General features: G+C 26.7%; 1 protein-coding gene across 1 annotated transcript in view; it reads left to right on the top strand.

Annotated features, from left to right (window-relative positions):
• The first annotated feature begins 8,227 nt into the window (after positions 1-8,227).
• The window catches only part of LOC115874502 (pancreatic lipase-related protein 2), a 36,545-nt gene continuing 30,511 nt past the window's right edge, over positions 8,228-14,261 (top strand). Inside the window, exon 1 of the mRNA XM_030889650.1 lies at positions 8,228-8,433. Within this exon, the coding sequence (XP_030745510.1) occupies positions 8,361-8,433 (73 nt within the window). The 5' untranslated portion in view covers positions 8,228-8,360. The remainder of the gene's footprint in view (positions 8,434-14,261) is intronic.

Raw genomic sequence — 14,261 nt, 5'->3', positions numbered from 1 at the left:
TATCTCTTTAAAAACCTAAATATTATTTGAACATTTCAAAATTATTATAAAGTAAGTTATATTATATTTTTTGTTTCCCTTAAAATTTAAGACTACCTTTTATAATAGATACTTAGTATTCGAAATGGATTTTTTTGATACATCGATATCTATCGATAACTATCGATATGTCGAATAACAATATGTCACTTAAAAATGATCGACTGTTATTGATAAATGAATAATTATCGGTAATGTGATAGTTATCGATATATAGAGTTATCGATAGTTATCGTTAACTAAAATATATTGATAGGCAAGTTGCCATAACTTATCGATATGTAAAATCCATTATCGCCCATCCCTAGTTAATGTCCGAGTGCTTACTGTGACAGAGATAAATTTGCATATCATCCTATATCTGACTAGCTAGGTACATTACATCAAATCCGGGTTTTCATAAAGCAGAGTAAAAAAATGAAAAAAGAACATTGATTTGATTATGGCAAGAAATTTCTTTACTTTGAAAGCTTGGAATTTATACCTCAAACTAAATAAAACAAAGTCATTTAAAATTAATAAATTAAAAGAAATATTATTCTTGTTTCTCCAAGACAGCTCATTTGCACTATTTGCTAATAATAGTGTATACTACAAATGGATTAACTAAAAATAAATAAGAAACAATGAACAAATAAGAAAAACAATTATTTAACCTACTAACATAAGAAATGTGTTCTAATTTTGATCCATATAAAAATTATAACATTAATTTTGTTGTGTTTGAGATTTTGCATAGGTTGGTTTATTGTTAACTTATTACTATGTTAAAATTGTTATAAAATATGTATTTTTAATGTTTTTTAACTATATTTTAGTATATTTTTGTTGAACATTTGTTACACTAAAGTGCACAAATTTTGAAAATGCAATATTATTGATTTAATATATTTCTTTACTATTGGAAAAAGTTATAGTTCTAAATTTAGACAGTTTTTATTATAAGAATTTATTTATTTATAACTGTTTTAAACTTAAATAAGAAAATTTAAACAAAATTAACATTGATATATTTTAAACTATTTTCTTTTAGTTATTCACTCAATAATTTTTTAATTTTAATAAATTTTATATATCTTATTTTTTACATGCATTACCATAAAGAATATCGACAATATAATAAAAAAAAACAATTTGAAAGCAATTTAAAATACACTTAAATAATAACATATAGGACAATAACAATAATAAACTATGAAAAATATCTACTACTAACTACAATAATTATAACAGACCAGATAGAAACAAAATATTTAATACCAAAAATGAAATCAGAAAATAAAGGGAAGGATTTTTTAATTTTCTGATTTTTCTATGGTTATTTTTTAAAAACACTCCCACTTTTTCAAGAAATATTAATATAATAATTTTATTTTTAAAAATGCAGCCATATTTGATCGGTCTCTGTACTGATTTCATAATATATTTATCAGAATCTTTTCTAGTATTATTAGAATTGCCTGTTACAACATGAACAATAATAAAGTGAATAAAGCACTTGTTAAATATCACTTTAATAAATAAATTAAGAAGAAAAATATATAAACAACATAAACTATATTTTTCTTATTCTTCACAAATTTATTGTATATAAACTATATGTTTTCTTTGTTCTTTTGGAATACTAACTATAATAATCTATTTAAATACATAGAGAAAATATTTCATAAATAGATAAAAACACAGATAAACAATTATTATTAAAAATAATATTAAATCATAATTATATCTAAAAATCAAAAATTTACTTCTATTCTCTAGATCTAATATCTACTTCTAAATATCTACTTCTATTCTAGAATTATCAGATTAATAAGTACTTAAATTTGGAGCTAAACAACAAAAGCTAAATGCAGACTACAATCAAAATAATTAAAGGATAAGATACGATTTTTATTTCAAAGTGTAAACCAACAAGTATATAAGAGTTTTTTACTATTTTCTTTTGATAAAAACTTAAATAATCTATTTAATAAAATAGTTTAATAAAAAATAAACTAAATAAATTAATTAATTACGATACGATAAGATACGATTTTTATTTCAAAGTGTAAACCAACAAGTATATAAGAGTTTTTTACTATTTTCTTTTGATAAAAACTTAAATAATCTATTTAATAAAATAGTTTAATAAAAAATAAACTAAATAAATTAATTAATTTTCAATAACAATAATTAAAAATAGAAAGAAAACGAGATAAAAACTATATAATAAGTAGTAAACAATATTTAAAAATACTTTCCTAATCAACGAATATTGATTCAAATATAAATTTTCAGTAAAAAAAATATGATTAACATATTTCACTATGAATTTTCTTTATAAAACCTAATATTTTAAAATAAATTGGTGATATTATAAAATACTTATAAAATTACACTGTTTTAATATAAGATCCGATTTATATTATAATTCTAGTTGTCTTTTTGATATATTTTGTATTGCTATTAATATTTTGATTTTAAATATTTTTGAAAATATTTTCTAGTTTGTCTCATTTTTAATTCTTTATTTCAAATTATTATTAATGTTGTGGTTTCCATTGTTTTAAAATGTAGATATAAAAAAATATTTTATTTTTATTTATTGATTTCTTTTTAAAATCTTTTCTGTTAAAAAAATTTAAAGATTTTATTGATCATTAAAAAAAATGACAAATATCTAATTAAAGTACTATTTTCTATAAAAGTCATTAACATATTTTTTTCTAGAGGGTGGTAAGAATAAAAAACTTATAAGTGTTAAAATATATAAGTATTCTAATAACTTAGGTAAAATAAATTGCAATTGTTAGACTATGCACGGTCTAAAATTATATGTATATTTAGATAACATTGTCAATTTGTACATAGATTTAGCTAAACGTGTTTGATCAAATTGAACACTATAGTTCTTATACCCTCTGTATAATATCGATCTAAAAACTTGTCTCTCAAATGACTGTAATTCTTTAAAATAAAACTCTTTCATTCTAAATGTATTAGAATTTCTCAATTTTACTAAAACAGTATCGAGTCTCAACTTAGAAGAGAAAGAATAACATTCCAGAGAAATAAGTTAGCATAGAGCAAACTCTAAAATATTTACTGATACAACTGGTTCTCCTGTGCAGTTAACTATAAATCAATGTTTGATATATTTTAGGGTATCTTGAGATTTACTTATTTCTCTGAGATTTTAAATGATAATATTATTCGAGTTAGCGTTTGAATTTAGGAATATACTCCCTGAAATACAATTATAATAAAATTATTTTGATATGTACATAACTTTTAGTAAAATTGATAAAATATAATCGCTAGTGTTTACTCTAATAAATTAAAATATAAAATATAAACAATAATGATAGACAATACGTATTTATATTAAACTTTACAAATAATGAAAACAAATTTTTAAAAATTAGAATTTAGGGTTGATATTACTTTTTGTCCATGGGTATTATTATTAAAATTTATTTTACTTATTAATATTTTCATGTCATCACATTTCATCATTTTTTTTATTAATTTTTAATTTTTCTGATATTAGCTCGAGCCGCAAAGTATGAATCGCTCTATATATAATGAAATAATACTAAAAAAATTAGTGATATTGTTGAACAACCAAAATAATCTGATCGTACATATTTTAAATGTTATATATTTTTGTTTTTATTATAGATTTGATGTTAAACTAGATATATATACGACAATATAAACCAAAAAAAGTATTAACGTAGAATAATATTGTAAGGGTTTTATACTTTTTTTTTGTAGAAATATTGGTTATATTAAAATATAAAATAAGTTTAAAAAACGTTTTGTTTATATAATCTATAAACTTTTTGAAAAAATTGTTTAAAAAAATATATTTTTTACTTATATATTTTAGTGGCATGGTCTACGTAAACTAACTTATTTTGAATAAGGTTATGTAATTTAATAAACATGGCATATTATTAAATTTTTAATTATAAAAAAAACTATAAAACTCTTATGTTTACTCTTAATTATATATACTTATATTAAGATAAGTAAGTATATTTAAATTTTTTGAGGTTATGAGCCTCATGGCTGTGCTGACAATAAGGGGACAAATCCCCCATCCTAATATTAAGATAATATTAAATATAATAATAATATTAATAATGAAACATTTGCAAATTTGTGTAATCTCCTATAACATTAATAAAACTATATTAAATATAAATTTACTTTCTTTAACTTTTAAACTTTTTTTTTAATTCATTTTTTAACTATTTTGTAATTTTTGTTTTTTTATTTAGTTTTGTTTTTGTTTTTATTTTTGTTATTTCAAGTAAAAGTGTTTATGATTTTATTTTTTATCTAAATAAAGAGAGTTATTTCTAATGTTCTTTAGTTTACTTTTTTTGATTACACAATTCTGTAAATAATTGTAAATCTGACATTTTGTAGTAAATGGTATTAGATAGTTGTAATATTTTGGTTGATTTTTGTATAAATATATATGCGGTAGTGTTTATTTTAAAAAAGTTAGTTGTAAAACAATTTTTTAAACAAAAACTGACATTTCTAAATTCGAAAGACACTCTGTACGAAACTTTTCAAATTCTTATTGAACTTTTATATTAATTCCGGAAACTTGGAATAATAATTTTATAAATATTTGAAAGGTTTGATCATATAAAAATATACCTTTAAATAAAATATAAAACAGAAAAAAATCAAAAATAAAATGTTTTTGACAAATAATATATTGAATATTCAAATCCTTTTATTTTTTTTTAATTTGTCAAAAATTTCAAATAAAATTTTAAATTAGAGAATAGAACATGGGTAAAAATCAAAATGTGAAAATACGAAAAAATATTATTGTACATATAACATCAATATTTAATATTGCTGTTTCACACTATATTGTATTTGTTTATTTTTTATTATAAAAGTCAGAAAATAAAATGTGTGATTGTATATTTAAAGTTATAAACAATATAGTAATATCTGGTGTGTACAAACTTGTCGTGCTTTTTTTTTGCTTTTAATCTATATGTTTTCTGTAAATTTATTAACGAAAATGACAGTATGGAAATTTCACGTTCACTACTGTATCTTTAAGTTATACAGTATGTCCAAAAAAATTGCTACATCATATTTTCTTTCTCATAAACCTGACATTACAAAATGACAGTTATCCCATAATTTAAGACCAAAAAAAAGCTTAAAATAGTATTTTTACTAAGATTGGTCTATGTTATGTGCTGTTTGAAAATTCGAAGAAACTATAACCATACATTAGAAAAAAATATTTCTTTTATGTGGCTAAGATTTTTGGGCACTTTGTATAATTATTATATTTATCGTTGTCTTGTACAAAAAAAAAAGTTACGTGACTGTGAAATTTTCATATACGTCTTATTGCGGTAGTGTTAGAATGCAATAACTAAATCGTATATAAAAAGATATACATATAAAGTATATTTAAACAAATTTAAACGTCTTATTAGCATATATTAATGTTTGAATTTTCGCATATCTCTCTAAACTCTCTGTGTGTTTGAAAAATATTAATAGTTTGGACGTATTATTACAAAATAATGAAAATAAACAATAAAGAAAAGAAGAACAAAAAAAAAATACAAAAATAAAAAACTAAGAGAAATTAAATAAATTGAAAAAAAAAATCTAAAGTAAAAGAATTGAAAAGAAGGATATTTTAATACAACAAAAATATTTTGTAATGTTACTCCAAACTTTGTGATATATGTTTTTCTGTTAATAAATATCAACTTAGCTATATAACATATATATGTATTTTGCGTTAATAGGGTACCTGTTAATACTTCATGTTTTCAAAAGAAGAAAGGTATAAAAATCACTTTATAAAATGTCTAAAGGTTAACTAGGAATATTATTGAATGATGAATATTATTTCTGGAAATGTAAAGTAATAAAAGACGTTATTGAATTTTTTAGTGCTTTTATTTATTTCGTATATTGATATTTAAATATTTCTTAAATACTTTTGTATCGATATCAAGTTAGAACTAACATTATTTTTCTAGGCTTTTAATTTGATTTTTTTAAATTTTTTTCATTGACAAAAAAGTGTTAGAAAAATATATTAAATCAAATCAAATAAAATAATTTATTAAATAATTGTTAAAATGGATATAAGTATCCTTATAGACCGAGAGCTGGCTACATAAAAAACCTTATCATCGTTACATGGTTAATTTGTTGTGTGAAGTATCCTTTTGTGTAGCCATTGTGAAATAGCCATGTCTGGGGCGCGATCCCGGGGCTTAAAGCGGGCCAATCGAAAGGGTGAAATTTTGACACTAAAAATATTATAAGGTACACGAGTTATAATTGCCAAATAGCTTTTATTTATTATTAGGAAACGTGTAAAATTGTTGACAGACATTTTTCTCGTGGCTGAAATGCCGGCAGACAACGCGAAAGAGGCATAGAATTTTGACAAAAGAAAATCATCGCATACACATGCATGTCGATTGGTGGAATGTCATGTTTTTTGTTAATTAATTTGAAAAGCCGTATGCAAAAGGGCAGACAAAAAAATCGTTAGTGAAATAATAAAAAAATATATTTATAATATAATCGTATATTATATGATTTATCTATACTTAAATGGATGAGGCGGCCAGCATTCCGTGAATACAGCGCTAGAGTAATATCGCACTTTTGAAACTGTCTGCAGGTGATTGAGCCACGATCTTTTTGTCTCCCCTTTTGCATACGGCTTTTACAATAAATAAATATGACATTTCACCAATCGGCATGCAAATATGCCATAAATTTTTTCATTCTTCAAATTTCATTTTTTAATAATTTTTAAAATTCCATGCCTCTTTCGCGTTGTCTGTTGTCATTTTAGCGACTAAAAAAATGTCTGCCAACAATTTTCCACGTTTCTTAATAATAAATAAAAGCTATTTTCGCATTTATAACTTATGTATCTTATAATATTTTAAGTGTCAAAATTTCACCCTTTCGATTGGCCGCCACCGCTTTAAGCCCCGGGATTGCGCTGACAGACATGACTATTACATAATGGCTAGAATGACAGAGTTTATAAAATGCAATATTTTAAAATAAGCAAAACAAAAAAAAACAATAAATATACAGTAATTAAAAGCACACAAAAAAACTAAGAAATACAAAAAAAAATACAAATATAATAATAAATAAATAACGCTTTATTGTACAAAAAGCCAAAATAGCTTCATCGACAAAGCATTTAAAAAACAAACAAAAGCACAAAAATATACAAATAATAAAAGATCTAACCAAGCATCATACAATTCAAAAAAAAATTACAAATAAAATATACATTACAGAACCCGAAGACATTGAAGAACCCAAAAATAACAATTAATAATTATCAATAAAATTTTACAATTGGAAAATTGTAAATTTTAGAGTTATTATGAAATATTAAATACTAGATTTTTAACCAGTATGTGAGATGATGAAAATTTTAAAATTCAAATCGTTCAATATTAAATATCAACAAAAAAGTCGTTTGCCGCATATAGGGCTCTCTCCAGTAAGTATGATTTCAGAGCTTTGCGAAATGCGGGAAAGAATGAAAGCGACTTGATATCCAAAGGTAGTATTGTAGTATATGTTTGTACAATTTTTGGCATTGTACAGTATTGAGCCTTTAACTAGTTCTGAGCTCGGGGTTGGCAGATAAAGATCGTGCTCCGCATTCCTAAGTGGATAGTTGTGAAGTGGCCTTTCGGGAATAGCAGATATATGCTTGCGGATTAAACAAACGGATTCAAAAATGAATAAAGAAGGAAGAGTCAGTATTGTGAAATTTTTAAAGAAATTCTGGCAGTGAGTTCTGCTGTTCAGTCCCAATAAATATCGAACTGCTTTTGAAGTTTGAAAATACGATCAAATTTTGTCGCGCAGCAAGTACCCCAGAATGGAAGGGCATAATAGACTATTACATATACATATACACATACATATATTTGCAAAAGTAAATATTTCTAAGATTGGGTGTTTGTAATTTCTTCGCCAACTGAAGAAGCTGTTTTCTTCGACATAATATGTAAATAAATATCTCTTTATCTTCATCGCCAGCCGATCTTGCAATAAATGAAAGTGAACGTGGTCAGATCGACTTAAGAATGTGTGGGCAATTCCTCCACCCATCCACACGTCTGTCGCACATGTGAATCGGTTCCTCGATGGTACCGGCATTTGTGGTACCCTATGAGGCAGTTCGTCGGGTACCGGCTTTCACTTTTAACGTGCACTTTATCGGTCGGGACAATAATCGCGTTTAGGTTCTTTCGGACAGTGTTTGAATTAATTTTTTAATTATGTTTAAAAATTGTTGGGTGAAACAAAGTGTCCTTTTCGGTTGTTGCTATTTGCTGCTTATTAGTTTTTCGGGTAAGTGTAGCTTAATAATTAAAGTTTTTTGTATATACAGGGTGAAAATTAATAACGAAGTAGTGGTTGGTTCCTTAACATGATTACTGGAAAAACCGACAGGAGCACAGGCGTAGCAAGGTCTTCCTCCAAGTATCTAATTTTAAAACCACAAAGGAATTGCTAATGCTCAACCTGTATCAAGTAAGTCTTTGCTGCAGATTGCGACAAAGATTCTGAAACAGTGGAGTACATAATATATCACTGCAAAGCAAAGTTAGAACCGAAGGAACAATGCTCCCATGCTATGGTGAAGGAGTACAAGAACCTGTACAAGTTGGTGCAGAGTACAGTGTGTCCCATTTTGCTTGAAATAATAGGATATCTCCGTTATTAGTGAAGATAGAACGGTGCGGTTTGCACAAACCTGTCCCGCTTTTTCGTCAAACGGAAGATGCTGCAAACAAAATTTTCATAGCCCTCTTCATTTCTGAGCTACAGGGTCTTTTCGAAAATTTTGCAATTTGGGACACCCCTTGTATCTCTGTTATTGTTAAAGGTATCGAGAAGGCGAAAACTGCTTATTGTAGAACTTTTTACGTAGAATACAGTGGCTTAGTCTGTTTTTCTACCAAAAAAATATTTTTGAAAATATGAACTAAAGTTATGTTTTTTCAAATGGAACACCCTGTATATCTATAAATCATATGATCGGTCTTGCTATGAGCTTCTCAAAAATATATATCACTCTATATTTATTTTCACTATTTACTGCAATATTTAAAATATATAATTTTCTTATTAGTAGGCCGTAATAAATAACAAAAAATCAAAATGGTATTTACTAAAATAGTCATACACATATTAAAATTTATTTGGGATTGATATATTTTACTTTTGAAATAACTGTTACCACTGAAACTGTGAATATATTTTTCTTTTTTTATAACGGGATGGGTTTGCAAATATCTAAATCATGAATTATTAAAGCAATTTTCAGGTGTTCGACATTGTTGTAGTGCCCACGATATATTTCGTATTTCAAAAATCCCCAAAATCAGAAATCGAGAACGGCGAAATCCGGGAATCGAGGAGACTATCAATATGTGTTCACTGGTTCCAATTCATTGATTTGAAAAATAATAATTTAACAGTATTCTAATATTTCTATAGTTATGAGGGGGAATGTTCCCCATCTTGCTGAAAGTATATTTCACGTAAATTAGCTAAAGGAATATCTAAAATTTTCGATACGATAGATTATTCTTACGTATACACCTATTCCAAAATTTACAAATAGCGGTAGAGACTTAAGTTTCCCTAATATATAAAGAATTTATTAGCGGCTCCCAAAATAAAACAAGAGACAGATAGCCAGTATACTTTTAATAATTCTTTAGTTTCTTTTATTATCAATCATGAACTACTAATAAATATGATCTTTTAATAAAAACTTTTAAATATTGCAGTAAATAGTGAAAATAAATATAGAGTGATATACATTTTTGAGAAGCTTATAGCAAGAGAGATCATATGATTTATAAATATACAGGGTATTCCATTTAAAAAAACATAACTTTAGTTCATATTTTCAAAAATATTTTTTTGGTAGAAAAACAGACTACGCCACTGTATTCTACGTAAAAAGTTCTACAATAAACAGTTTTCACCTTCTCGATAGCTTTAACAATAACAGAGATACAGGAGGTGACCCAAATTGCAAAACTTTCAAAAAGACCCTGTAGCTCGGAAACGAAAAGGGCTATGAAAATTTTGTTTACGGCATCTTCCGTTTGACAAAAAAGTGAGATAGGTTTGTGCAAACCGCACCCTTCTATCTTCATTAATAACGGAGATACCGTATGATTTCAACCAAAATGGGACAGTACAATGTACAGGGTTAGGAGAGTACAAATAAAGTACGGATATAGAATCTGGACAAACACAAAAGGTCACAGTGTTTCCGGCACAGAATGGCTCCTTATTAGTAGAGGCTGATTATAAATAGGCTGTGCTAATACTTAAGTTCATTTTTTTTATATAAAAACAACAGACATAAGTATTATATAATTTAAAAAGAAATTGCGAAGAACATGACAGACAATAGCACACAATTTCTATTATTGTATTTGAAGATGGGTCTGTTAAAAGGGAAAGTTTTTTGAAATCACACCTACAATGCCAGATAAAAATAAAATAGTATACATATACAGGGTGTCCCACTAAGAATAACTCTCGGCCGTATCTCGGAAAGTATTAGCCGTAGCGGCTGCAGAAAAAAATATTTATAACTAAAGAGGCTATAGGAAATTGCTGGAAATTATTTTCAAGTTTGTAGAACGACCGCTAGGAGACGCAACTGCAACGAAATATAAGAAAATGGAGTTTTTACACAATTTTGCCTAAATAAGGTGTACTATAAGTAACAGCTTCATAATCTTCAGTAAATTTTGAAAATTTTTTGTTAGAGCCATTTTCCCCGATCTACCAAAATAAAGTGGCGGGGGAAGGTTAGAATCTATTTTTATTTGAATATTAATAACTCTGGACTGAATGATCGGAATCCAACAAGCGAGGGCTCGTTTAAAAGAGCGTTTCTTACTCTATATTGTACCTTTGAATAAGAAGACTAAGGAAGGAGCATATCAAAAATCTTAGGTACACCGCGATGGGCCTCAAATATGGCCGACTTAAATTCCGGTTTATCAGTGTCGTTCTAATTTTATTTAAAAAATGTAAAACTATGATGTAGGGTAGACGTGGGGTAGCATAATTTGTTGTTTTATTTTACGTTGTAAATAAATGTTGGTAGTTATTAAAATTGTTATAAAAATATATAATTCTAATAAAATAGATAAGTTAAATATGTATTTATTAACACAAACATCCGATACGCTACTGAAGCAGGTAAGTCAAATTAACGTATCTAAATTCTTTGACATCTAATCTTTGACAAGTAATAAATAAAAGCTAAAATGCAAGAAAAATATATAATATAGTTAATTTAAGTGAATTTCATAAATGATCGGTTTACTACACGTATGTATATTATATAGTTACTTACTAGCGAAAAGTTGTTCCATTATTTCACTCAATTTTTGCCGAGATCTACCCCACGCTACACAACCAACTATTTTAGAGTCTTTTTCGATAAATCGCGATAGTGTCACTGTTAATTTAAGTTCTGCCACAATTTCCATCTAGATTTACTACCTTTATACAACTATCAGTAGTAGAATAAATAATAAATAACATAAAATAAGCTCCGTAAAGACTGACAAATCCACAAAATTTCAAATCAAATTCAAATGTGTCAAATGAATCGTCAAACAGAACTGAAGAGAGGAAAACATGAAATGATCAAATATAATTTTCCAAGGCTCCTTGATTAAAAATTAGTGTTTTTAACACAGCCATGGCACTCTAGATTGAAATTTAAAATACGATTTGTTTTTAAACAAAAATGTCAAAAATTAAGTGTCATTTTCTATCGAATAAAGTCAAAATATCCGAGGGTGCCATTTAAAAATCAAAAGTTGAAGTAATTTTCCGTGAAACAGGAAGTGGCCGAAAACAATAATTGAATACGCCAAGCAATCCTAATTTATGTCATATACTAACATACTAAATCACGTTTTGTTATCTCAAAAAATAAAAAAAGTTATATAGGGGTGAACCACTTTCGAGACGTACCCGGTATACCTCTCTCTTGAACATTTAATTTAATTATTTTTTTTTTCTAACCTAGTTACCCAAATTACCAATTTGTATAAATTCTGACATGTCATGATTAATTTTGCGAAATAATTATGTTATAATGCAGGTGCGGTGTGTTTTTCCTTTAGACCAAAGAGATTCAAGGATTTTTGAAAATATTTAAAACATTTTTTCAAAATTAAAAAAGAACTATCAATTATCACACAGCTTGGTGACAAAAATAACCGCATGAGTTTTCAACATTAGAAATAAGTATAATGTTTTATTTAAAAAACATGACAAAAAATAAAAATTAGAGAGAAAATTAAGAATAAAATGGAAAAATAAAATAAAACAGATTGAGAAAAATTCAGATAACATATTTTTCTTTATTTTAATAAAATGTATTTGTTAAAATACAGAAAATTTGGGGAGAAATACGTATTTAGTCTGTCCGTTCTGTAACTACGGGGTATCCGCGAGAGGGGGGAAACGATATTCTCTTGACGTTTTTCGTAAAAAAATTAGACGACGCGCCCTATTAATAAAAATTCGACAAATTTGCAAGTTGCCAATAAAATGAGTGGGCGGAGCGATTTGCGGTGACGTACTCGTCAAGTCGACGTATAAAATATATTGCTGTTTATTTAAATGTTTTTTGTCCGCATTCCTTTCATAGACACAGATCCAGCAGACGTATAGTCTGTCCAACGAGAAGATCCTTGACAGTGATAGATGTGTCTGTCATTTTAATTTCAAAGTAGTTTATTTTATTTTACAAAGAAATAAGTTGGTACAACTGGAACGCATAGCAGGAAATATTTAAAATTTGATTGACAAGATGACAAGTGATTACTTCAAAATATTGTGAAAAAAAGTGTATAAAACTGAAAAAATGTAATCGAGTTATTTTATTTAATAAAAACGGTATGTGTTAATACAAAACAAACAAAAAAAAAGACACTACATACCAAAAAAATATAAAAAAGAACTATTATTTACTTTCAAGCTTTATGAAACCACCCGCATTTACAAATTTGTAATATTCCACAGGAATAAATAAAACAACATAGGTAAATAAAACAAACTGTTTTATTAATAATAACACCTACCAAATTTTATACCTTAAAGGTTGATTAATTAACTTTAATCTTAATTTTTTTAAACCAGTACCTTTTGACATTATTTTTCTGCAGTACTAAAATCCATTATTTACCTATCGTGTGATATCGATATTTTACAGCTACTCCAGTTTTTAGTATGTGTTTAGTTTGATCCTTCTACCATATACAAGATGCACTTATCTACGACGAAATGGTATACAAACTTTATCGATAGCAACTTCATTGGTGTATAAGACTTTCTGCCCTGGCAGCGAGTATTAACCATAAACTGTGCTCTGGGTCTACAGTTAATTTTCACTCGATTTTTCCTCCACTTGACTTCAAAAGACACAAAACACACGTAATAATACGAATCAAAATGCATCATATTCCAAAACGCAGGGTATTTAACAAAAGTTGACACAAAATTATAACCTAGAATTTGGCAAGACTTTGACAAGCGTCAAAAATGACAAAAATCTAAAGGCGAGTTCATACGCATCGGCGTCCGTTTGTCGTTCATCGTTCCGTCAAACCAATAAAATTGAAATACGATCTGTCATTTTTTAAATAAACCAATAAAACTGGTTAAAAACAACAAGACACGACGCATGACGGATTTATATTTAAACCCATCCATAGATAACTTAAAAATTATTAGAAACTTTTTTTAGTAAAATAAATAGATTGGTATGGGACGTCATCTGCTTTTCTTCTGTCATCGTCTGTCGAAATCTTACCTGAGAAAAAAAAACAGAGTATACTTTATATGTGTATTTATCTAATCAAAAGGTTGGAATTTTATAAAAGAAATGTATGAAAAGTATCAGTCTTCATCAGTTTTGTCAACTTATTCAAAGAGTGCAGAGATTTTTTGCAGAGGATTATAGTAGAGTGAAGTTAACATCCTTCCAATTTGCTAAAGAAATCTTGATTTTATGGCCACAGGTATTTTAAATAAATAAATGCCTTTATTGTCAAAAAAATGTACAATTTGTAGACAAAGGTAAAGTAAACAAACAAAAGAGAATACAAAACCAGTATAAACAT

The sequence above is a fragment of the Sitophilus oryzae genome, unplaced genomic scaffold, assembly GCF_002938485.1.
Source record: "Sitophilus oryzae breed Bouriz unplaced genomic scaffold, Soryzae_2.0 scaffold_1297_pilon_pilon, whole genome shotgun sequence".
Classification (NCBI taxonomy): domain Eukaryota; kingdom Metazoa; phylum Arthropoda; class Insecta; order Coleoptera; family Curculionidae; genus Sitophilus; species Sitophilus oryzae.
Note: the sequence above shows the minus strand (reverse complement) of the source record. Positions and strands in the feature narration are given on the sequence as shown.